We start from the raw sequence: 25349 nt of genomic DNA, 5'->3' as shown, positions 1-25349 counted from the left end.
AGCCCCTGTAACCAAGCTCTCCTCATTTCCCATTTCATCTTCCAAAACATTGAAATATCTTATTTATTCTCATCTCCCCTCTTCTTGCTCTTTGTGTACAAATATTTATTATTATTATTATTATTATTATTATTATTGTATATTTTAAAGACATTGGGGGAGGGAGGAATGATAAAAATCTGTGTTCCACTTTCACTGGTTAATTAGAATCACTGTGAAGTTTTTCAGAGTTTACAGGGTGTTTTCAGGCACTGGCCTCTCTGATTGCAGGGCAAGTGATTATCGCCACTCATTGCTGCTCTTCCATGTGGGCTCCAGACCCCATCAGGCATTTGTCATGGACTGGAATAAGCCTGTCTGTGCCGACAGAATAGAATTCAGGGCCCTCAGCTTGCATTTACTAGTCTCCCTTTTAGTTCTGCCTCATTGGTGCTTCCCCTCGCTATTTGATGGGAAATACTCTCCTCATAAACTTCAGTAGATGTAATGGATTTCTGTAGTGGAAATATTGTTCAAGTCGCAAAACCAAATCACAGCGGGCACTTTGTCTTGGGACCATGTGTCTTGCAAAGCAGCCGTTTCAAACACTCTGATTCACTTTACACGAGTTGTGCTTGTATGGACGGGAGAACCGCACCACCAGACGGAACCATTGCTCTGCCAACATGGCGGCAGTAACAGTCGCTGTCAGCTTGTGTTTGCAAATAACCCGACTTACTGGGTTTCTTCTTTGGGTTAGAAACTTGTGGAGTTGGCGTTGGTGAAGATGCAAATGATGTTCCCTGAAGCCACTGGGGCAGGGTGGATCCTTTAAGAGTGGGATGCTGACCCCATTGCCTGATGGCTAACAGTGATGCAGACAAATTCCTGTCACTTAGACAGCTGGCTCAGATTCCGTCTGGGCTCACACTGGGCTTCTTCCCCTGCGGACTGAGAGGTGGAGGTGATAGCAGAGTCCAGCCAAAGCTACGTACATTCCTGTAGGAATCCGAAGGCCACTCTGGAAAGGCTCTCAGCCTCCAAGATACTGGCTCCAGTAGAGGCTCAGCCTCCAGATAGAGGCTCCAGATACTGGCTGTGCTGGGGACTCACACAGAAGCTCTTTAAATCTTGATGCCCAGGTGAGCCCCTAGACCAACTGAATCAGAATCTGGAGGTGGGACCCGGAATCAGGAGTTTTTAAAGCTCCTAGGATGCGTGGGTGTCTCCATCAGTTGAGCGTCTGACTTCAGCTTAGGTCATGATCTCATGGTTCATAAGTTTGAGGCCCACATCAGGCTCTTTGCTGACAGCTCAGAGCCTAGAGCCTGCCCTCTCTCTCTTCATCTAACCCTCTCACACTGTCTCTCTCTTTCTCAAAAATAAATAATAAAACATTAAAAAAATAGTTTTTAAAGTTCCTGAAGGGAGGAGGGACAGGGTGCAAGTTCCTGCTATATAATTTTTTTTTATCCCATTGTTGCTACATAAGCCAAGAACTCATGTAAAATTTGCATTATTTTGAACTAACTTGGATTTGGGGGAAGCACAGATAATTCACGTCCTAATTACTTTGATACACTCCTATTTTGCAGTTGTTTCCATGGTGTGATTGGGTGGATGTTTCTCTCACAAAAGAGAATGCAGTGGTGGTTTTTTGAATGCAAACTCCAGAGGGTTCGGGGAATAGTCTTGCAGTAGATTCTACTCTTGGGGAAATGTGGTGGCTACAAATTGTCTGTGGGCAGCGCCAGGCACTGGCCAGACATGACCTCACCGTAGTCCTGTGTCTCTCCCTGTGTGTGTAGGCCCCGTGGCTGTCATCAGCGGTGAGGAGGACTCAGCCAGCCCACTGCACCACATCAACCATGGTATCACCACACCCTCATCGTTGGATGCTGGGCCAGACACAGTGGTCATCGGCATGACCCGGATCCCAGTCATTGAGAACCCCCAATACTTCCGTCAGGGACACAACTGCCACAAGCCAGACACATGTGAGTACTTCAGTAGAATGTTGTCCCTCCTGGGGAGGGTCGGGGAGGGGGGCATGGCAATAGACCACCTAGCTGGGGTTCTGGAACCTTCTGAGGTGACCTGCCACCTTCTAACCTCCCACTTTCTAAGAGACCCTCCCTGTTTGTCTAAAATCTTGAAAAAATAGACTCATCAAGGGGTCTCCATTGGGGCAGAGGGGGCTCAGGGTGGGAAGTATCCCGGAAGCAGGAGCCCCAGCCCCACATGGAGAGGTGCTCCCAGTAAGGCAGAGGGCACAGACCAGGCTGGTCTTTTCTATAGACCTGGCCTATGCATTGAGGAAATGTAACCTGGCTCTGTCCAGACAACAGCCCCTGAGGCTATCAGACCCTCCGCCCAAGCCTCCTCTGTGAGAGGGGAAGGGAATGAAGGGTGGTGAGTACCGCTTGAATGGAAACATCTCTCTAGCTGCCCCTCCAGTGCCCCGAAGTGAGCACTTTCTGAGAATCCGATCATGGCCCCAGCAGTTGGACACTTCACCTCCCTCCGCAGATGCCTCATTGAGATCAGAGGATGCAGGGCACCTGTTTCTTCCTCGTTTCTTACTTGCTATTGGTTTCAGCCCCTCCCTTTGTGCTCCTACTGTTTCTGCTAGGGTCCCTCCTAGCTTCTGGAGCCTCAGCAGCTTGGACCTTCCATTCAACAGGTGTTCCCTTTGCTGTGTCCCAGGGTCAGCGTAGGCCTAGAAACCCCAGTGCATAGCCTCCCCCGCTCCTGCCCTCAAGAAACGGTCAGCTAGTTCAGGAGAGAGAGCAGAGGCCCCTGGAGATTGCTTGAGAGCTGGAAGAGATGGAAGAGATGGGCTAGGTTAAGGCCTCATCTTATTCACAGGAAAACTGAGATCTCGGGAGGCTGTGAGTTCCCTCCCCTATCCCCAGGCTTCTGCCATCAGCTCTCGTCTTCCATCCACGGGGCCCAGGGTTTGGCCGAGGAAGAAGCACCTTGAGTCTTGTCTGGTCCACCGTCTGTGTGTGCTGTGCTTGGACTACCCTGTAGCTCACAGCAGTCTTGCGGTTCCTAGAAGTCCGTCCCACAGCAGAGTGGGCCTTCAGCTATCTCACTGACCTTTGCTTCTGTTTCTCTGGTTCTGATTTTTAGTGAGAGGATTACCACAGTGGGAGGTTCTGGGCTCGAGTCAGAATGAGATCATCACGTGCCTCCCAACTTTGGGTGTCCTCCAGAATTGGTCTCAGTGTTTGTGGGATACCTTCCCCCCCACCCCCCCATCAGTGTCAGAGGAAGGAGATCTGGGTTCTGGACCAGGGCAAGGAAAGGAAAATACCTGTGTATCAGATAAATAGTGGAGGAACACAGTGCTAAGAATGGTTCTGCTCTGGCTGAAGGTCTTGCCTCCGGTCAGGTTCATCTTGGACTGACCTGAGTGTGGCTGGACCAAAAGCCTTTCTGTGATGGTAGTGTGGGGTCCAAGCTTGGCTTAGAGTTGATGATGTAGAGCTTTTTAGAGCCATGTTAGCATTTAAGCAGAACTTAGGCCGTGCTGTATTGAATATACAATTGATTCTGGTTATTTATAGTAGTTATGTTCTTTTTTTTTTTTTTTAATGTTTTATTTATTTCTGAGAGAGAGATACAGCGCGAACAGGAGAGGGTCAGAGAGAGAGGGAGACACAGAATCCAAAACAGGCTCCAGGCTCTGAGCTAGCTGTCCGCACAGAGCCCAACGCGGGGCTCGAACCCATGAACCGTAAGATCATGACCTGAGCCGAAGTCAGATGCTTAACTGACTGAGCCCCCCAGGCGCCCCTACAGTAGTTATGTTCTAATAGAGCCCCATGAACACTGAATTAGTGGCTGATGAACCCTTGCTCCTAGGGGACATCCAAGGTTAGGTTCCTGTGAGGATCTTGTCACAACGTTTTTATCAACTAATCAATACATAACCCATTTTATGTGTGCTTCTGCCTGAAGATGCCTATGTAATAGATGTCGTTGGTTCATTAACATCAAACTCAGAGTCAGTAGCACTGGGACTCATGCCTGGGTGAAGCTTTTCTAGCACACGGATCTTACCTAACGCACCCGTGGTCTCCATAAGGTGCACACATCCAGCCTTCTTGCTCATTGGAGTGTTAGAAACTCCAGTGCTATGCTCAGGGCCATTATACACAGCGAAATCACCCACAAAAAGCACACTTGCAGAAAATGGCTCTAAGTAAGACAACAGAAAGGGCGCTCATTTCTGGTATGAGAGCTGAAGTAAGAAGGCAGCATGTCACATGGGAGTGTGCACATTGGGTGACTCTGGTTTCTTGCCACGGCTCGCATGTTTGCCCATGACCATAAGAGCACCCACGAGTATGGGTTGTGGGGTTACACTTACATTTTAGCACGTGGGTGACTTTGTAAATCTGTGAATAATGAAAGTGGACTCTGCCCTTTAGGGGAAGTTCTGGGTTTCTGGTGTCGAGTCTCTGGGTCACGTGAGCTCCTGGTACCAGCTTCCCAGGACAGTTGCCGGGTGGGGAGGAATCTGGCACATGGGAAGGAGGTTTCCCTTGGGCCATCAGCATAGGTACGAGCCATGGAGAGCACCATGGGATCCGAGTGTCCTTAAATGTCAGGATCCAGCTCCAGCCTGTGCCCAACGAAACGGTGCAAAGGAAGAGCCTTCCTTCCTAATCTCTGTGTTTGTGATTTAAAGCGGACTTTTGAAGGATCCAGGCAGTATGTCTGTGTAAAAGAGAAGGGGTCAGTGGAGATGGAGAGGAAGAGATTTGTGGATGAAGACAGGAAGGAATAAGGGACAGACCAAACCTCAAACTAGGGAAATCGCAAGCTGACTCCAGATTGTTTAAACCCCCCAATGCTGAGGGAAGTCTCCTTTTCGGGGAAGCCGTGCATTTTGTCCTGTCACTAGACAGTGGATGGTTCCTAATTGTTTTCAGAAAACACGTATGGCAACAACAAAGGTGTGCAGGAGCCTCATAACGGGATTTGGCTAAGCTCGCCTCTGGGGGCCACGGCTGACTCCCACAGACAGGGAGAGGCCATGCCTGGCCTTCCTCTCAGCCGAGATTTGCCACCTAAGAGACAGCAGGTCTCTGATGACAACGGCTTCATCAGTCAGGAGAAGTGACTCCAGGACACCTCCCCATGTGCAATGAGACACTATCATAAATAATTAAAACCACATGCGCCTTGGCACATCAATAAACATTTGTGACTCTGCAGACGGGGCTGGGGTTGCTCCTTTGTGGGAGGGAGAATGGCAAGAATCGGGGGATCAAGGGAGGAGAAGAGCTCGAATCATCATCTCCAAGGGGCTCTGGTGTCCGATTCCCTCCCGCGGCCTGTGCGAAATGTGCAGCGCAGGGAGAAATCGCAGGGACTCGTATACCTGCCTTGAGATGTCGTTTCCCTGAGTCTCCCAGTGACGGATGTAGTGCAAAAGCACTCTTCCTTCCGAAACCTGTGTTTACCATAAATGGTGGGACCTTTCTGACCAGAGTGATCAGGACTCTGCTCCTGTCCCCTCCTTTCCCTCTGTCTGTTTTCAGTCTGGTCCACGGCAGTTTTCCTAGCCTGTCAGGGCTGCAGGGACATTAGCCTTATACCTTCCCTTATCAGATGCTTGCCTGCATTCCCAGCAAGCACTCTGTGCTCGGCATTGTCTCTATTCTGAATTTATTCAGCCTTTCCAGGGACTCTGAAAGGCCTGAATGAGAAAGCTCCTACTCGAGAGTAGGTATGGAATCGGAAGCCTAATGAGGCCCCCTCATTGTATATTTAAAGNTCATAAAATGGATATAGGCCTCCTTATCCCCCTGATTCGGGGGCTAGATCTTACAGAATGAGAGACCATGGGGCCAGTCTAGGTGGGTCCACGGGCAAAAGTGGGGTGGTGTTTGTAGCAGTGTGGAGCCCTCGGTTACCTTGGTCACCCTCACAACAGCCCTCAGCTGCGGTCTATCCTGCAGATGCTGGGGCTGGATCGCCGGCTGCTGTCTGAGGAGTCACGCGTTGGCTCTTTCCCACAGGCCAGCTGGAAGGCGCCTTGGCTCTGCATAAAGCCTTGGAGTTCTCTGTTCATCCCCCTTTCCAGAACCCGTTTTCAGAAGACTGTCTGCCTCTTGGTTGAGAGAGCNGGCCAGCCATCTTCCTCTCTCCTCCCCTGGGCAGAGTATCTGTTTGCTCACCTTGCACTCACTCCCAAACTTCTTTAAGGTCTCTTCCCTGCAGCTCCATTTCTCTCTCCTTCCCCAGGAACCCTGACTTCCGCCATCCTTGATCCCTTTGCAAAACTCGACCACACTCCTCTTTGTCATCTTTGTCTTCTTCTGAGTCAGGGTTTGTGGCAGGCCTTCTTTTAGGCTCTGGAAACAGTAGGGAACAGGCCATGCATGACTCCTACCCTCAGGGACTTGCTGCTAACTATAGCTGATCTCCAAAATGCAAATGGCACCCCCTGCTCCCTGGGGGCCACTCGTGGAGCCTTAGTGTCATTCCGGCATGAAATACCCGTCTCCCCTACTCGCTTGGCCCCCACACCACTCCTTTCTTCCTCTCCGCACCCCTCTTTATCCTTCAGCATCTGGCTCATTTCCAACCTCTTCCCAGGCCCAGGCGATGACAAAGTGACCCTTTCCCCTGAGGAACCCCCTGGCTTAGAGTAAATGCCGCGCACTAGTCTTGAATGACTTTGAGTCAAATCTCAGGTCATCCCGTCACTGCTCAAAAATGTGCATTCTGTTTCCCAAACCTGACTTTGAATTTATTCCAAGAAGCAGCCCCTTTGTGTCATAATTCTTCATTGTCTATTGGAGATACAGCGTGGGACTGGGCTCTAAGGAGGTACCAACTGGTGGGTGTTGGATGACACCTGGAGAGGGTATCCTCATGGGAATGGTCATTGGCCTGCGTCAGCAGCCTCCTCTGGACCAAGCATTGTGGTGGCATTGTACATCTTTTGTTCAGGACATCTTGCACCTCCTCTCTGAGGAAGAGGCTGCTGTTCCCATTTTACAGATAAACAACTAAGGCTCAGTGAGCTTAAATGACTTGTAGATCACATGGCTCTTGAGAGAGAGGCTGATGTTAAAACCCAGGCCTTCAAACACCAACATCCCTCCCATTTCCTATCCACCCTCATTGCCAAGGATTGCAGTGGTCCACAGGCATTTACTCTGTGCCTTCTGCACTTAATGTAGCCGGCTGATGAGGAAGGAGGAAGGTTCTGTTGTTTTCTGGAGGCTCACTTTTCTCCTCGTTTCCTGGATCAGAACAGCACTGCGGATGGGCCCTTGAGGGCTGGGATTCCCAGGAGGACCTTGACTAAAGCTCCTTTGGTCACATGCCCGGGTCAGCCTTGGTCTGGCTGTCGCCACTTACCCTTCTTCACAGAATCAAGTCCCCAAGGCATCATGGTTGCCTTCAGATAAGGCAGTACTTGGCCCCTGGGGTTAAATCCGTTTATGTGTATTTATTTACTTTGTGTTTTTAGAGCAGTTTCAGATTTATAGAAGAATTAAGCGGGAAGCACAGAGAGTTTCCACTCACCCCCTCTCACGCCTGCCCCCCGTTTTCCCTCTTCTCGCCATCTCACGTTAGTTAGTGTGGTACGTTCATTTTCATCAATGCACCACTATGGACATATAATCACCTGAAGTCCATAGTTTGTGGTAGGGTTCACTGTGCGGGTTGTGTGGCCCCTGCCAGTTCTGACAGAGCAGTGTCAACACAGAACCACTTCCCTGCCCCGAAAGGCCCTCTACAGCCCACCCGTCCACCTCCCTTCCCCACCCCCTGGCAGCCACTGATCCTGGGGCTGTCTTTACAGTCTTCTCTTCTCTGGGTGTCAGATGATTGGAATCCTCCAGTGCATTGACTTTTCAGATGGGCCTCTTTCACTTAGTATTTTTGGTTCTTCCCTTCCATGTTTTTTCATGGCTTGATAGTTTATTTCTTCCTACCCCCTACTAAGGCTCCATTGAATTGATGTACCGCAGTTTCCTGTCCCTTCACCCATTGGGGGACGTATTAATTTTCCAGGGCTCCTGGGACAAAGCGTCACTAACTGGGTGGCTTCAAACAAGAGAAATTTACCATCTTGCAGTTCAAGAGGCCAGAAGCGTGGGCNGTTCTTCCCTTCCATGTTTTTTCATGGCTTGATAGTTTATTTCTTCCTACCCCCTACTAAGGCTCCATTGAATTGATGTACCGCAGTTTCCTGTCCCTTCACCCATTGGGGGACGTATTAATTTTCCAGGGCTCCTGGGACAAAGCGTCACTAACTGGGTGGCTTCAAACAAGAGAAATTTACCATCTTGCGGTTCAAGAGGCCAGAAGCGTGGGGCCCCTNTAAATAAAAAACAAGAAAAAAAAAAAAAAAAAAAAAAAAAAAAGAGGCCAGAAGCGTAACACAAGGGGTCAGTGGGTCATGCTCCTGCTGAAACCCGGAAAGGAACCCTTCGTCACCCCTTCCTAGTTTCTGGTGGCATTGCCTGTGTCCCTTGCAACCGCACAACTCACAACTCCCCAGTCTTCTGTCCTCACATGGCATCCCCTCTGTGTATCCATCCTCACACGGCTACTGCCTTCTCCTCCAAACACCCGGCTGAGTGGCTGAGACCCCCGCCCCCATCCCGCTCCAGTATGACTTCATCTTGACTTAACTAATTACCTCTGCAGTGACCCTGTTTCCAAAATAGGTCACGGTGCTGGGGATTAAGATGTCAACATATCTCTTGTTGGAAGGGCCCACTCAGCCCACGGCTGAGTTGCCTCTGGTTTTGGACGGTTATGAATAAAGCTCCTGTAAACATTTATGGGCAGGTTTCGCACGGACACGGTAACTCCTTTGAGTGATCCCCTAGGTGTGTGTGTTTTCTGGATTGTAGGGAAGGGTATGTTTAGCCTTGTAAGGGACTGCCAAACTGGCTTTCACAGTGGCTTCACTGAGTCCGGTTCTTTTCATCTCGTATTAGACTGGCCTCCACCAATCAGCTCCTACCTGAGGATCTCCTGGGATAATGCACATCTGCCTTCTTAGTGTGCTTTCTGAAGTGTGTGTGTGTACACCTGTGTGTATGATAAACCTTCTCTTGTGCTCTAAGCTATACCAGCAACTGCTGATTGTATAATTCTTACTTGATACTCACAGACTAACAGTGAGCATACTTCACTTCTAACTTGTCCCTGGTCAGAGGCCAGTTACCACGTTCACTGCAAAACCGGCCCCTTGTGTTTCCCATGGAGCCAACCCCAGCCCCCAGTGGGCTCTGCCTGTCCATCCTCTGACTCCTTTTCTATTTTGGTTTCCCTGAAGCTTTGCCGATGCCTTCTCTTTCCCCGTGTGTCGTTGTCCGGCTGGCTCTGGATTCCAGGGCCTCCTGGACCGGTTCTGTTTTCCATACCAGTCTCTACACTTGGAACCATTAGCTGTGCATTTAACCTTCAGCCCCTCCTGGCTGGTCACCTCTTCCTGCCGTCTCCCCAGATCTATCATGCACCCTCCCTGGCTGACCTAGTCGCTCTGTCCTGGGGTCGTCTTCCTAGCCTCTCGCTCTCATGAGGCTGTCTAAACCCATTTCTTGGCTCCCTCACACCCTCTCTTCTCCTTCATGCCCTGGCCAGTGAGCAGACTCACTGGGCTTTTATTAAGTGGCAGGTAACCCTACCGTGGGCCCTGGGGTGGAGTGGGAGATGCACCCTTGCTAATTTCTCTTTGGCTTCATTGCAGCTGTTTGGGGGTCTTAGCCTCATTCTCTTGCCCCAGGGCAATTGCTTGATGCATTACCCCCCAGTGTAATTGGCCTACAAGACAAGCACTTCCACCCAGATAACCGAAGCTGGAGCCTCTAGGTCTGCGGTCTGTTCCCCATTTGGCGGGACCGGTGGTCCCTTCCTAAGGAGTGAGCCAGCGGCTCATCTGCCCCTCCCATTCTGGGCCAGGCAGCCATGGAGCTTGCCTTTTCTGGAAGAGTAGCTGCTGAAGCCCGTTTCCCAGCTGTGGTAGGGAGCCCAGAGCCTGTGCATATAATGCAGTATTAATAGTGCCTTGGCATGATATAGATTTCTGTCACCTTCTGTACTAACAAACATCGCTTAGTGCAGGGTAATGATGGGTGTTTATTCCCAGCCACTTAGCTCAGCATAATGGACTTGCAGATGAAATATGGAAAATGGGCTCCTTTGTCTGGGAGGCTGGGGCCCCTCCTGTAACGAGTAGCAGAAGTGGTGGCGGCGGCAGCTGCTACTGCAGAGTAAGGCTTTCTAGGTTTTTCTCTAGCTGAAGTTCTGATGGGCTTGCCTGATGGAAGGACAGGGATCTGGTTACAGGGCTGGGCTGTGCGCTCCTCTGGGACCGCAGCTGGGAAGAGGAGGCTGGCATACCAGGGTCTGCCATTTGCTCCCTGTGGCTGCCTTTGGATGCAGGCTTGGCCAAATGTGACACAGAGAGAAATAGGACTGAGGTGGGGGTGGGCAGTCCTGAGGCACCTCCTCCTTTATCCTGCTGGATGGGATGCTGATGGGCCAACTACATGTCCAACTTAGACCAAATCTTGGTGAAGGTGATAGTGACCTTCCACAATGGGTTGTCTCCAGACTTTGCTTGCCAGACAGTCTTCCGTAGAGCATTTTAAGTGACCATAGATTAGGCTTTTTTCCCCTTCTTTAGTCCTGTTTTCAAATACAACTAGAGTAAGCAGCTGAGCTCTGAGGATCCTGTAATGCTAGGATTGGTGAGCCCAAGGTCGCTAGAGGAAAAGATTGCCCTGGCACATTTCCAGTTTCCTTTCTGGAAATGAGCTAGATGATGCCAGAACGGGTTATCTTGGGAGTCAAGGCAGTTACGTCCTGGGCCCGCATACTTGTCCTGAGGGCCCCAGCCCCTAGAGATTTAGCCTCTGCTGGCCACTAACTCCCAAGGCCCCCAGATCTAGGCATAAGCTAAGCATGACATTTTCTCTTTGCTTTTCCCTGTCCCAGGAAGAAAAAAAAAAAGTCAAATGATGCCATTTCCCCTCAATTATCTGAAACCCTTAGACATTCCCAAGCACACTCTTTGGAGCTGTAACCAACTAGCCCAAAGGGACAGACTCCCCTCCATCTCCCTCAGCCAAGACAACCTGCCTTTCCTGTTGAATACCATGACCTCATCCGTTCTGTGCTTCCGTGCAATAATCACATACTCAAAGTTAGTAGCTGCATGCAGTCATGCTAATTAAGTAATTAGGTATAATTGTACTCACTGTAAATACACAGTAATTGGCTTAAAAAAAGTACTTGGGGGATAAGCACTTGCTTCAAGGTGGAGAAGGTGAAGGATGATAATACCCCCAGCCTGGGGAAGCATCACTGCACACGGGCCTGGGGAGGTCACACCCAATAGTCAAAAGTGAGGAGGATGTAGAACGGGTCCTTTGTGTCCCTCAGAGCCCTAGATGCAGAAGGTCTGCTTGTCTCCTTGGCCTGCCCTCGGTCTTGTCTTCAAGGAGTGGGAGGATGCACTCCCCTCTGGAAATCCACTCCAGCTCAAGGCTTCCCAGAGATCCCTTTCTCCCTTCTTCTCCCACTGGATTCTGGCATCCAGTCTGTTTTGAGATTTTTCAGGGTGGTAATTCGGAACCAGCCGAGAAACAAACACAGGGGTCAGAGAGGAATCAAAAGTCGGGCTTTATTGCTGTACTGAAGAAAATCACTTGGACTTACAAAGCCACAATGGGCTTCTTGATGCCTCTTGCAAAGCTTGAATTCGGGACGCACACACAAGAGCTGGGTCTGCAGAGCGAATGTTCACCCAGTTGCATGGAAGGGATGGGGGTTATTGTCTGCCTTACCGTTCACAAGCCAGGGAGTTTGGAAGCCCTCTAGAAAACCACGCATGTAGGGAAGTGTTAGCACTGCTCAGAAGAGAAATAAGGTGGTGGCTGATGGACTTTGCTCCTCTCACCCGTCAGATACATCACTCACTTGTGCGGGGGAGGAGCCAGCGACACAGGTCACGGGAAGGGCTGGGGGGTTACTTTTAGTGTCTCCAAGGAGATAAAAACTCCTCTTTTTCAGTGTCTATTTGTCTTTGAGAGAGAGAGAGTTGGGGAGGGGCAGAGAGATAGACACAGAATCCAAAGCAGGCTCCAGGCCCTGAGTGGTCAGCACAGCCTGACACAGGGCTCAAACTCATGAGCCATGAGCTGAAGTTGGATGCTTCACCGACTAAGCCACCCAGGTGCCCCTAAAAACTCCTCTTCTATGGGCAGAGGCTAAAAGGCAGGAAAAGGGAAAAAAGATCCCCACCCCCATGTTTAGGGACAGCAGGGGGCGCTATCACTCATTAGTGGTGGTCCCTATTAGTATTCTCTTTCCAGAAGCCGTTTTCCAGGAGAAAATGGTCATCATCTCCATTTCCTCTGAATGAGCACATGAGTCATAATCCTGATGGGAGGTTGCCAAAGAGGCCAAGGTTCTTGTTACCATTGTGCTGTATTCTTCATGGTCAATGACTGAAAACCCAAGCGCCACCTACCCACCGCTTAGCCAGAAGCCCAGAGTCCAAATGCCCTTCCATCTTCTCCCCAGCTGCCTTGAATGCTGCCCTGAGAGGCGCTAAGAAGCATTTCTCAAAAACAATGTTCCGTGGTCAAGTACTTTCAGGAAAACCTGGATTAAATAAGTTTCTCACTGTGGGATTCTGAGAGCCTTCAAGGATAAAGGTCATTGCAACGTCGCAAGAGGGGCCTTGGGTCTGCAGCATTACCCCGATTTATGGAGCCTCTGAGCCTGATGCTTGAGGTAGACCTGTTAACATCTTTGTGGACACAGATGTTCAGCGGATCACATTCTGGGCTGTTCTGGGGGTTTGGGGTTCTGTTTTTGCCTCCCCAGCAGATGTGGTAACTCATGTGACAGGGTGCCCAGATGGGCCTGAACCCGTTTGGCATGTGCGCTGTCACATTTCTTCCCAAGCCTCTGGGAGGGACAGGAAGTGGCTGCGTTCCATGGGAATGCCCAGAGTTGGGGTGGTGGCATTCTTCGGGATTTCTGGCAGAGAGCTGAGCGCCCTTCATTCACATGGATCAGGGGAGTCTTTGTCTGTTGTTCTCGGCCGAGAAGCTCTTGCAGGTGCCTCTAACTCTTCCTAAACCCCCAGATCCGGAGATGCTGGTCATGGCCAAATTTTCACTGCATTCCTGTTTCCTGCATTTCGCTGTTTCCAGGCAGATTTGCCGCTCAGGATTGAAATCTCAGGGAGCTGCTCCTAAGGAGAAATGCACAAGTTGCAAGCTGTCGCCTCCCAAGCCGCTGCTTCCAAACCATTGTGCGGAAGGTCAAAGCACCTTTTTATTTCGAGAAGGGCGTATAATGCACTTGGCGTGAAGTGGGCCAGAGCAAGGTCTTAGCCAGCCAAGAGAGGGAACTGAAGTCTTGGTTCTAGGGGGTCATTTTTCATAAGAAAAGACAGTAAAAGGAGTGGTATGGGGGCTGGTGCTAGACCCTGGTCCCAGCCTACCTACTCAGTCCCTGTGTGACTCTGGGCAAGGCATCCGCCCTCTCTAAACTTGAGATGAGAGAACATGGCCACCTGAGCTGGTATTTTTTGAGATGAAGTGGCATGAGGATTTGAAAGTGTCCTGTCAACTTGCCTAAGTGACATGTACAGATCATCTTTTCCTTGACAACAGTATTTTTACAACTGTCGTTACAATCCCCGATTCAAATATGCTGGTGGGGGAAACCAGCTTGGTGGTGTCAAAAATAGAGGTTTTTCAAAGCCTGATGATATTTCTCAAAAGACAAGAATCCTTCCCTCCAATGACTTCTCTTCCCCGACGCAAAGGAATAGCATTTTATCACCCAGACCCACAGCCACAGAGATGCTCTTAGGAGTCAGCTCTGTAATATGTTGGTTGTCAGGAAATGATCGATGTAGATGAGCAACGGGCTCAGGCCAATTTCCTTTTGGGTTAATGAGACCGAAACTCCATGAGCCCAAACTGGGGGATGGTAGAGAGATTCATGGCGGGATTCTTTCGTGTGTTTGGTTTTTATTCTTTGGTTTACCCTTCTCCTTGTCAGAAAACATTATTTTCTTGAGACTTCTGTGCCCGTAAGCCCCCCTGCTTGCCTGTGTCTTGGCCCAAGTGCCTCACACTGAGTCACTTGTATGTCTCTGCCCTTATGGTACCCTCTGTCGTTAGGACTTTAATGCCCATCTGCTCAAGTGACTTTGGTTTTGAAGTATACAGCCCCTTCACTCTTTTCTTGACAGACATACACACGAGACCTCCAGACACACACGTACACGTATGTGGGTCTTGTCGTATTTGCACACATATCTCTCACGTTTCGGACACCGATTGTATCAGTTGAGATCCTTTTGGCTGCAGGTACTAGATGGTCGTGACCCACTGGGCTTACACAGGAAGGAAACCGAGCATCACATTAGCTGAGCTGAATAGCTAGGGAAGGCGCCTGACACACTGAGACTTTAGCTCTGCTTTTCCATAATTCTCTTGCCGCTGTCTTTCTGCACTTTGCTTTACCACCAGACTGGCTCCCCTCATTGTTACAAAATGGTTGCAGGAGCTTCAGTCATCACCGCGAAGCACACGGACCCGGGCCAGCACAGAGTTGTCTCTCCTTGTATGTTGAGCCCCCAGGAGACTTTCCCTCCTGTCTGGGAGGGATGGGTCGATGTCGTATTGGCTGGGATGATGTCTTATTCCTAAACCAGTCCCCCCACAAAGAGAATGGAATTCCCATAGGCACTTGAGGCTCATCCAGATTCTCCTCTGGGCTTGGGGATGGAACCCACTTCTCCGGAGGCACGGGGCTGCCTGGAGGGGTGTGGATACCTGCACAGGATCAGGGTTCTGTTAGCAGGAGGAGACCAGGAGTGGCAAAGGACATTGCCTGACCCTGCGGTGCTTCTCCAAGGGGAAATCATGCCCATCCCGTCATGCAGTCTTGCATGTGGTGTCCGTCCTGCTCTCCTGAGAGTGAGCAGACGCCTCTGGGGATAGAGGTGGTGGGAAGAGGGTGAGAGAAGTGCTCCTGTGTCAGTTTTACCCCCATATTTCTCCTTTTAGGGAGAGCAAGCTGGTAATTTGTGGTTGTCGTCACCACTGTTCTGGTCAGGTAGACGGTCCCACTGATTTTCAAGGCTATACTTATAAGCCCGAGCAAAGATAAATTCCTTCGTGCGGCTTCAGCCGGGTGCGATGATGTCAGCCGAGCAAGCTGTGTGAACTCCTGGGAGCCGCCGTGTGATCCTTGGGGAGTGTGGTTCTGGGGAGCAGGGTGAGAAGAGGGTAAGTGGGGGGGTTGGGTAGTGAGGAGAAGAGAAATAACACCTCCTCATTACCTGTCAGTGCCTATTACTAACCAGGCTCTGAACTTCAAGTGCCTGGTTAAAATAATAATAAAATCTTTCACTGCACAGAACTTAGCACTGAAAACAGTTAGAAGACGGGCACCTGGGTGGCTTGAGTCAGTTAAGAATCTGACTCTTTTTTTTTAATGTTTATTTTTGGGAGGGAGAGAGACAGAGCATGAGCAGGGAAGGGGCAGAGAGAGACACACACACACAGAATCTAAGGCAGGGTGCAGGCTCTGAGCTGTCATCACAGGGCCTGACGTGGGGCTCGAACTCACAGACCGCGAGATCATCACCTGAACCGAAGTCTGATGCTTAACTGACTGAAACCTCCCCCAGGCACCCCAAGCATTTGACTCTTGATTTCAGCTCAGGTCATGATCTCATGGTTCGTGAGATGGAGTGCCACAATGGGCTCTGTGCTGACAGTGTCGAAACCCGTTGGAATTCTCTGTCTCCCTCTCTCTCTCCTTCTCTCTCTCTCTCTCTCTCTCTCTGTCTCTCTCCCACTCATGCTGTCTCTGTGTCTCTGAAAATACATAAGTAAACTTAAAAAAAAAGAAAACAGTAAAAATATAATAGATGATTTAACTTTGACAGAAACTGTATGGGGTAGGTTGTTCCTCAGCTGTTGCTGAGAAAAGTGAGGCACAGGATAGGTAAGACGTTTGCTGTGGTCTCGTGGCTAGGAAGTGACAAACCCGTGGTATGACGGAGCCTGCCACCCTCTCTTTCCCTCATTGGGTCTTGCTACATGAAGCCTAGCTGGTATGTAAGTGTTGTGACTCCCACTTGGCAGATTAGGAAGCTGAGGTACTCGCCCAAGGTCGCTGTCTCTGGCCAGTGGCAGAGCCAGGTTTCCCACCGGGGGTTCAAGAACATGCCGGTGTCCTGGCCCAGGCTGCCTCCCCTCACTGTTACCTGACCTCCACCTGTACCCCACCATCTGGGAGACCGAGGGTGGTCTTGCAGATTTCCAGATGGATGCTAGCTTGGGTGGCCCATGGGGCCCACCATGAAGTCGGCAGAAGGCTGTCCGTCTCTAGCACTCCCATGGCTTCTGTGTAGGCAGCCCCTTCTTCATTCCCACCCCAGGATGCCATCTGGAGCCTCAGCAGCCTGGAAGGTGACCCTCTGAGAGTGTTGTCCAGCTAGAGGTGGGCACTGGAGGTGACGCGTCGGTTACACGGAAGGAAGAGGAGTAACGGGCTTGGAGCCAAGTTGACCCCTTTCTCGGCCCAGCTTCCTCTTATCCTGTCCCTGGTGGCTGTGTAGCTTAATTTGTCACCCAGATTGTGGCCAGCCAGGCCTCTCACCAGGTGCTGTGTTAGCTCCCATGCCCAGACCTAGAATTCCTGGTGATGCAGCAACTCTTCGCTGTGGATTCTGCTGAGTCGGGCAGCCCCAATGCCACCGGTAATGAAGAAGTGTTGGGACTAAACTCCTAATGGCTCATTGATTGGTTGAATTATGCTCAGTGTAATTCTGAAAATAGATTTTAAATATGTGCTTGGGGATTTGTGGGGATTGGTTACTTAGGAGCTTTAACTCAATCATGGCTGGTTTGACAAAAACATCAATGCTGGAGGCCTCCGCCGGCGCCATGCTGTTCACCACAGCGAGACCCCACCCCGGAGCCAGGAAGCTTGCCAGAGGGGAGTGCGCGCACGTGTGGAAAGGTCCCCTTCCCTTACATACACAGCCCTTGGCGGGGTCTTGAGAAGGTCGTGTTGGTTGACCCAAACATTTGCAAACCCCTCCATATTCTTAGGATGGATGGAGATGTGGTTTCTGGATTCTTCTTAGACTTCCTCTGAAGTCAGGGAGTGTAGACGGTTGCCTGCCCTTTTTCTAATTTCACGTTTTCACTTTTCATGGAACTGCCACTTGGGGAGAAGCGAAGGAAAGCCTTCACAAAGGTTCAGCATCTCAGGCACATTACAGCGTCATCTGGTCTACCTGACATCCTTGACTTCCAGGTCTAATGGGGGAGCCGAAGGGTCTGGTGCTGGGCTTCTGACACCTTGCTGCTTTTTGTGACTGTCAAGTTAATTTGCAGACAATAGAAAAAGGAAGCAACCCTCAGCAGATAATAGAGACCTCCCAGCATGCCTATAATTGCCATGCTTATCTACTTCTTTCCCTCTAACCAATTCAGGACCTAAAAGGCCTTCCATTTCTGGGCCACGATGGGTCAGCAACCAATGACGGATGTCATAGCTTAGCTTCCATAAGGCACAGTGAGACTGTATTTCTGAGGGGATATTGGTCAGCAGTCTTTTTTCGAGAGCTTCTAATGCTACTTCTCCATTTTGACCTCTGTCTGAAAGACTATTTCCATACACCCTTCCCTGGGGTAATTTATACCCAGCCACTCATTAGAAAAACCAGTATCCTCAGAGAAGGGAGGAAGTGAAAACAAAACCTGGAAGAAAAGAATAAAAAAATTTACACTCTGCTCTAATAAAGAAATTACTGACGTTCTACATTATGAACTGTATTAATTTTTAATGGCTGAGAAAGGAGTTGATTTATAATGCATCCTTCTCAGCTGCAGTGCCTGTCCCTGGCTAATAAATAAATGACAGGTCTCTTGTATTAAAAGTATCCGTCATTTTACATTGTTGGAATGTAAATTGCAGAGGCATTGAGCGAGAGGCTCCTGGGAGCGGGTGTGCCCTGCTGTGCCCATTTGCAGAGGGGGCTGGCATGGAGGTTGGCTTAGCTCTCAAACTGGAGGTCAGCTCATTTCTCCCCCTTGGTCTCAGCAAAGTGACCCAAATAGCTCCAGCTCCTAATGGTCCAGGAGAGAGTTCATAAGAAGGGGTGATGCTCTGCTCAGGAACAATTCTGATGGAACTTCACATTCCTAGTCCTTAAGCAAAACTGCGCATGGCTTCTCCCTGCGTGTCTTGACCAGACAACCCAGGATTCCGTGTTAGCAGTTCATCTTTTGTTGATGCTGATGTATGAGTCACAACTCTGGTTCGCCTCTCTATGCCTCTTAGGAAAAATAAATAAATAAATCCTGATATTTATCTCTGCTTCTAAAGTAGTATGTACTCATTGTAAATATTTGGGGGGACAGCCAGAAAAGTGCAGAGAAGAAAATAATTGTCCCACATACTGCACGTGCCCAATGATAGATGCCATTAATGCATTGGTGCCCTGCCTTCCAGTCTTTTTTCTTTGCAGAGATACACAGACAAACAACACACACAGACATGCATACGCCTGCATGTAGGCTTGTATTATGCAAAAACAAGATCTTATTTGGCACTCAGTTTTATAACCTGAATTTGTCATTTAGCAATGTGTCGTAGACCTGTAGTCCAGATCATTAGAAATGATGCAGCTATTTTTAGTGGCTTGTGTGTGTGTGTGGCCAGGGCTGTTTGTACCTCGGTGCCGTGTACAACTGGCAGTCAGTCCATCAAAATGCACTCCTTTGTTCCCTATCACAATGCCAACTCCAGAGTAGACACCGGGCGGGAGGAAAAATGAGGACAAAAGATGGGTTTTGCACAGAAATCCTAATTATGGAGCAACTACTGGCTGCAGAGTCGATGCAGTGAGGCTGGGAGAGGAACAGAGTGACACCGTCCCTACGTGAGGGAGTCCATACTCCAGCTGGAGAGAGAGGCCACTGACGGTTCCTGGTGCTCCAGGCATAGAGCTTGTCTCCAGGATGCATGTCACAGGGGCCCTGCGGCTAGAGAGCCAGGGGTGCATAGAGAACACCAGCTTGTTTAAAGTAGGGGATCAGAGGCTTGGGTGATGGGGGACAGAGGGGTGGGGCTTTCTCTAAAGCCAAGGGACACTTATGTGGAGATGGGAGGGAAGAACCTTCTAGGCCACAGTGGCAGTAGCTAGAAGCAGAGACAGGCTTTAGAGGGACGGGAGGGGAGGTGACAGGGGATTGGAGAAGAGCTCCTTGCGTGGAGGGAGCAGACCCTATGCCTGTGTTACATAGTATAGATTATTGAAGCAACAGTTATGAATTTATTCATAGAATTTGCATTTAAATAGTTCCAGTCTTTATTTACCACGCTTGACATTGTTATCAGTTTCTCAGAAATAGGTAATGACTTGAGAAGTAAAGGCGCCATCGACATTATTATAAAAAAGGTAAAACAAAGTAGGTGATTCTCTTTGAATTTAGGTACAGTTTCAGGCAGACACGGAAAGCCACCGCCCCCCGCCCCCCGTTCCATAAAGAGCACAAAGACCAACCATTATTTAGAAAATGAGAGATTTAGCGATCACTGCCAGCAGGTTTGACAACTTCTAATTTATTTATATTGTCTTCAGAGGCTTATAAAAATGGAACTTTGCCTGGATTTGGAGACTAGCGTTTGGGTCCTTCCATATATGAATTTATCTTGATTTGTTGTGTACATTTCTAAACATAGACCAGTGCCTTTTGCTTCTGAAAAAAAAAAAATATGAAAAGTCTCTCAAGCTCTGGTAGGAAGAGCAATCAGAGACCGTGTGCCCGTGAAGGCTCTGCTTCCGGGTTGCAGGAGCGATACTGCAGGCAGAATCCCAGAAGCATCCATTCCCCAAGCATTGGAGAGGGCCTGACTTTCTGCCATGGTGAGAAATGGCAGCCTGAGAGCTAGTCCAACCTGGCCCGGGCTTCATGCCCAGTCCATTGCAATTACAGTGTGATCCTTGCTTAGAGCTCTACCTTCAGATCTTGGACCCCAAATTCTTCCAGCAACAGGACTTGGCTCAAAGTCTTTTTGAAGAGTGTCTGAGTTCCTAGTGGCATTAAAAGGGAGGCAAGCTTGTGGCTGGACATCTATCTGATCCCCACGGACTTTCTTTGTTACTTAATGCATCAGCTCACAAAGGGAGTCAGTTTCTATGTCTCAACTTCTTTTTCTTTAAGTTTATGTATGTATGTATGTATGTATGTATTTATTTATTTATTTATTTTTGAGAGAGAGATAGAAAATGTGAGCAAAGGAAGGGCAGAGACAGAGAGAGGGGGATAGAGAGAGTCCCAAGTAGGCTCCACACTGACAGCCAATGCAGGGCTCAAACCCAGGAGCCATGAGATCATGACCTGAGATGAAACCGAATCTGATGCTTAACCAGCTGAGCCAGTAGGGTGCCCCATATACTTCTCAACTTCTAAGTGACTTGAGGTGATTTACAGTTGACAAACAGCACCCTGAGGTTTTGCTTTCATTGTTTCTGTGAGGACTCAGCTGTCACTGCCTCACCCACGTACGTGTCCCTATCTCAGGCATTGTGTCGGCAAACTCTAGCTGATGGAACATTAGGTGGAGAGTCTGTGCCAGCAGAGACCCCATGTTTGCATTCCACACCATCCATTACCTGCTTAAATTCTGACCTGGAGGAAGATGGTGTCAGTGATTTTTCAGTGTCCTGCTGCTATGCATTTTCTGTGGAATTTCCGAAGACCATTCTTCTTATAAGACCGTGGTTCTCAAAGTGTGGTCCCCAAGCCAGTGGCATCAGCATCACCTGGAAGCTTGTTAGAACGCAAATTCTTGAGATTGGCCCCCAGACCCACTGAATCAAAAACTCTGGGGGTGAGGCTCAATGAGTTTGTGTTTTAATAAGCCCTCCAGATGATTCTGATCAATACCATAGGAGGAGATGCATTGTGTAAAATATTGGTAGTTCCTCCCTTAAGAAGTTGAGCTGTGTTTCAGTGCAATTGTTGGTGGTACTTTGAATTTTTTATTAATTCAGTAAACATTTATTGAGCGCCTCCTAAGCTCTAGATACTATATTGGGTTCTGTGAGGACAACTGAGTGAACAAATAGGTCATTTTGATGTGATTGCTTTGATACGAATATGTAAAAACACTTTATTGGGGACAATGATCATATAAACAGGAGGCCCTCCTCTACGTCCCTTATCCTCACCCCTCTGTGACTCCTGTGCTGTCCCTGGCTCCTCTACGTGGGGGATTTGGCCAGAGATTGGGGTCCGAGTATTTTGAGAGTGAGCAGTGGGGTATATGGACAAGGTATGAGGAAAGGCCAGGGAGGAGCTCAGGATGTCGGCTTTGCATGCTCTTTGGGAATAAAGATCCAAGTGTAAAGGTTTTTGTTTTAAGCTGTGTGAAAATGCCTCCCATTCGTCCAGACTCCATGTCTTCGCAGCCCTGTCAAAATGGCTGCATGGGANCAGGATGGGAGTCAGCTAGCTGAGTGTGGAATTCTGCAAGGAACGACGTGTGCAGTCTCCTTCCTGGTCCACGAGGCCATTGAGCGTGGGCGCTTGGGCTCTGTAGGCGTGGGTCCCGGATCCTGATTTGCTGCCGCGTCATCATCTGACTGAGCCTGCGTGTGTCCCTCGTAAAGTGGAAATAATGGGAGGACCCGCCTCGGCAGGGCTTTCTGTGTATTATGTGAGGCACCGTGTGCAAGGGACTCGAAACAGCTGCCTGCACTTGGGGGAGAAATTGCTACATTCTATTAGACTATGAGTACTGTTGTTATAGTCTGCCTCGTGACACTGAAAAAGGAATTTTATTTTATCTTTAAAGTTTATTTATTTTGAGAGACAGAGAGAGAGCAAGCATGTGTGCACCAGCGGGGGAAGGAGAGGGGCAGAGAAAGAGGGACAGAATATACCAAGCAGGCTCCATGCTGTCAGCGCGGTGCCCAACGTGGGGCTCGAACTCCTGAACCATGAGATCATGACCCAAGCTGAGATCAGGAGTCAGACTCTTAACTGATAGCCATCCAGGTGCCCCTGAAGAAGGAATTTTAGATGTCATGGAAACACTCCTGCCCTATGAGGTCATCCAGGGAATATTTATTTGGCCCTGCAGATTTGCAAGTCACACTTTCCCCTCTTATAGGAACATGTGGTGGGAAATATCTCTCCATGTGGATCCAGTGTCACATTTGCTGATGTCATTCAGTGACCAGCTTATGTATAGGCAGCTAGGACCTGTCCTGTATCCTCAGTCCTGGCTTCTCAGAGTTGACCCCAACCACGATCCAACCAATCCCCGAGCCTCACCTCATTGCCAAGGTCGAGAAGGATTTTGCCAGAAAATATCAGATTAGTGAGAGTTTAATTATGGCTTTCAAAGGTTCTGAAAATAAATGAATACAGCAAATGTCCCTTAATTTATTGAATTTAGATACATGTAACCTCTTCCTATTCAATATGGAAATGTACGCGTTTTGTATATCCTGAGAATTTTGAGTACAGTCTCATTCTAATTTGTTCCCAGCTAAAATTTCTCAAATTCCTCTCTATTTTGATTTTGTAAAAGCAAGCTGGAGACTGGGGTTGTTTTGACGGTGAGTGCTTACCAGTGAGTAGGGATTATAGGCAGCAAGCATTGAGAGGCCAAGCAGGCTGAGGGAACAGCATATGCAAAGGTATAGAGCCGTGTTCTGGATGCATAGGGTGTGAGGTATATGGCAGAAGACGGGTTATAATGACCGTGTGCCATGCTCATTTATCCTAAAACATTTCAAGCTAATATTGGAGGACAGGAATATTCAACAAGCGATAGATCAGCAAGATGCAAAGAGAACATTTGTCAAAAAAGATGGATTCTTTTTTCCTTCTTGGGTAGCATAAGGGTGGCAGTGTTCTGTGATGGCAAGAACTTTGAACTGAAAATTAGAGAGCCAGATTCACATAACTGCTATGAACCCATTGGTGTGTGTGTATGTATGTAAATTTCAGCCCACTGGAGGTTAAAAAAAATACATTTTGCTCTTTTATGCTCTTATATTTGGGATATCTGTTTGTTGGACCTATAGTGGGCACATGTCCATTGTGTATCTTCTAAAATATAATCTTTATTCGATAAGTTTAGTAAGTTGCTTTTAGGAATAAAACCTGTTAGCAATATGTGAATATCTTCTATGATTCATCATTTACAATTTTTTAAAAAAAGGATGGTTTTTAATTCCTCTCAACCTTTCCTTCTACTTCAGGAAAAAAAATATTAAAAAGCTTGGAGAAAGAACTACCAATTTACTTCACATCAATTTTCCTTCTTTCCCCAGGATACTCATATCTTCAGTCATCATTGAGGTGGTGGTTGGAGCCTTGGGAAAGAAGTGATATGGAACGAGGGCATACAGAGGAGCATAGTTCTAAACTAGTGCTGTGGGCTGGACGAGCGTTAGGAAGGGGCGGGGGAGGAGGCTGGAGAATGGGCAGGCTCTTGCAAAGGTGGGGAGTGTTTGCAGAAGGAGGGCGCTGTTGCAGGTGGAGGGGGTAGACAGAGATCAGGCTACTGGATGTGGGGAGGACCTGGGTCCCAGGGAAGTCTGGAGCAGAGCAGAAGAATGAGATTGACCTCCAGGTTACAAGGATCAAGAAGGGACTGGTTATGGGGAAACAAGCCACAAAGCAGTGAAGTGGTGGAGAGAAAGGGACAAGATGGCCACACTGCCTTGCAATTCTCATGGCTGTGTTGTATGAGATGTATATTGCTATTGGAGATATACTTCTCATTGAAATTTTTGGGTCTGTGGTTATGGGTATGTTCAGTTACAGTATTTTTTTTTTTTTAATAAAGAATAGAGGAGGGGCACTTGGGTAGCTCAGTTGATTGAGTGTCTGACTTTGGCTCAGTCACAGTTGGACTCATGATCTTATGGTTCATAAATGTGAGCTTTGTATCAGGCTTGGTGCTGTCCGTGCAGAGCCAGCTTAGGATCTTTGGTTCCCCTTCACTCTCTGCCCCTTCCCTGCTTGTGCTCTCTCTCAAAAATAAATAAGTCTTAAAACACAATAAAAAAAGGAAATGTGTGCAAAGTGCTCAGCACAGAACCGTAAATTGAATGGTAGTTAATATCATCATCATCAGTACCTGCATATTTTTTTAGCCACATGGGAAATGAAACTCCTTGAATATGTCACCAATGCTGAGGTTTCTCCCACACCTCTTTAGCTATAAAGCCTCACAAATACATGGGCAGCGACAGCTCTAACCTCTGTCCCTCAACCAGAGGGCCCTGCGAGGCAGACAGAGAAGACCGAGAAGAAAGCCAGGAGTCTGTCCTCCCAGAGCTGAGCATTGACATCCCTTTCCTTCAGTCTTAGTCTCTTCTGTGGTCCCAGGAAGAGGCTGGTCTGTGATGTCTGGGATGTACGAGCTGCTGCCAGTGGAAAGGGGATCTTGCAGCCGGGATGGCACAGAGAGGTGTGATGGCCATGGAGGTGGATCTTATTTATTCCGTTTCCCGGTAGTGATCAAGATAACATTTCAGGAACAGATATGACTTTATGAATAATGGAGCATGGATCAAAGATATTGTAGCATCTGTTTAATATGAAAAATTGCTGGGGGCAGAGCCCTGGTCACCCTTCACTGCAACTCCGCTACTCCCAAGAGCCTTGATTGGCAGGACACTGGGGTCGAGGACGGGAAAATGGACTCACTTGCTGGAGTCAGAAAATTGAAGATTGCGAAGTGCTTGAAGGTCACCAGTCCTGTGGATCCCAAACATGCATCCTTAGTTGTCTGCACTGGAATCACCTGGGAGCTTTCAGACACTACTGGGTCCTGGACCCATGCCCCGGAATCCCGTCTTGTGGTCTGGGCACGGGCCTGCTAGGATCTGATGCACGTGCACATTTGGCAACTACTGATTTTGTCCAGTCTTGTTGCTTTACAGATGGGGAGGCTGAGCCGTGTGTGGTTAAGGCACTTGTCCTGAGAGATACTGTGTTTCAGGTGGCCTTGGTAGAATTAGAACCAGGTACTCACCTTCTTTTTTAATTTTCATCTGCCTCCCGACATCCAGCACATAGATGGTTCTTTGGGAACCACTCTGGTTCCTCTCTCTGGTTCTGCAAGTATATTCCCCCTTGGTTAGTCTCAGGATTCTGCTTTTTTGCTTAGATAGGCCCAATTCAGGTTAATTTCAGCATCTTCCTTTTTGGGGACACTTTCTTCTGAAAAGGAACCTCTTCTTTTCCGGAGTATGCAAATATTGTGGTTCTGTTGGGTCTCTGCATCTCTACAGAGATGTG

The 25349-nt window shown here is 48.7% G+C and overlaps 1 protein-coding gene across 1 annotated transcript in view; it reads left to right on the top strand.

Moving 5' to 3' along the window:
- The window catches only part of NTRK3 (neurotrophic receptor tyrosine kinase 3), a 353170-nt gene that overhangs the window by 228650 nt on the left and 99171 nt on the right, over nucleotides 1-25349 (top strand). The window contains 1 exon segment of the mRNA XM_077774348.1: nucleotides 1788-1976. Within this exon segment, the coding sequence (XP_077630474.1) occupies nucleotides 1788-1976 (189 nt within the window).

Source organism: Crocuta crocuta, unplaced genomic scaffold (genome assembly GCF_008692635.1).
Source record: "Crocuta crocuta isolate KB4526 unplaced genomic scaffold, BGI_CrCroc_1.0 scaffold7, whole genome shotgun sequence".
NCBI classification, from domain to species: domain Eukaryota; kingdom Metazoa; phylum Chordata; class Mammalia; order Carnivora; family Hyaenidae; genus Crocuta; species Crocuta crocuta.
Note: the sequence above shows the minus strand (reverse complement) of the source record. Positions and strands in the feature narration are given on the sequence as shown.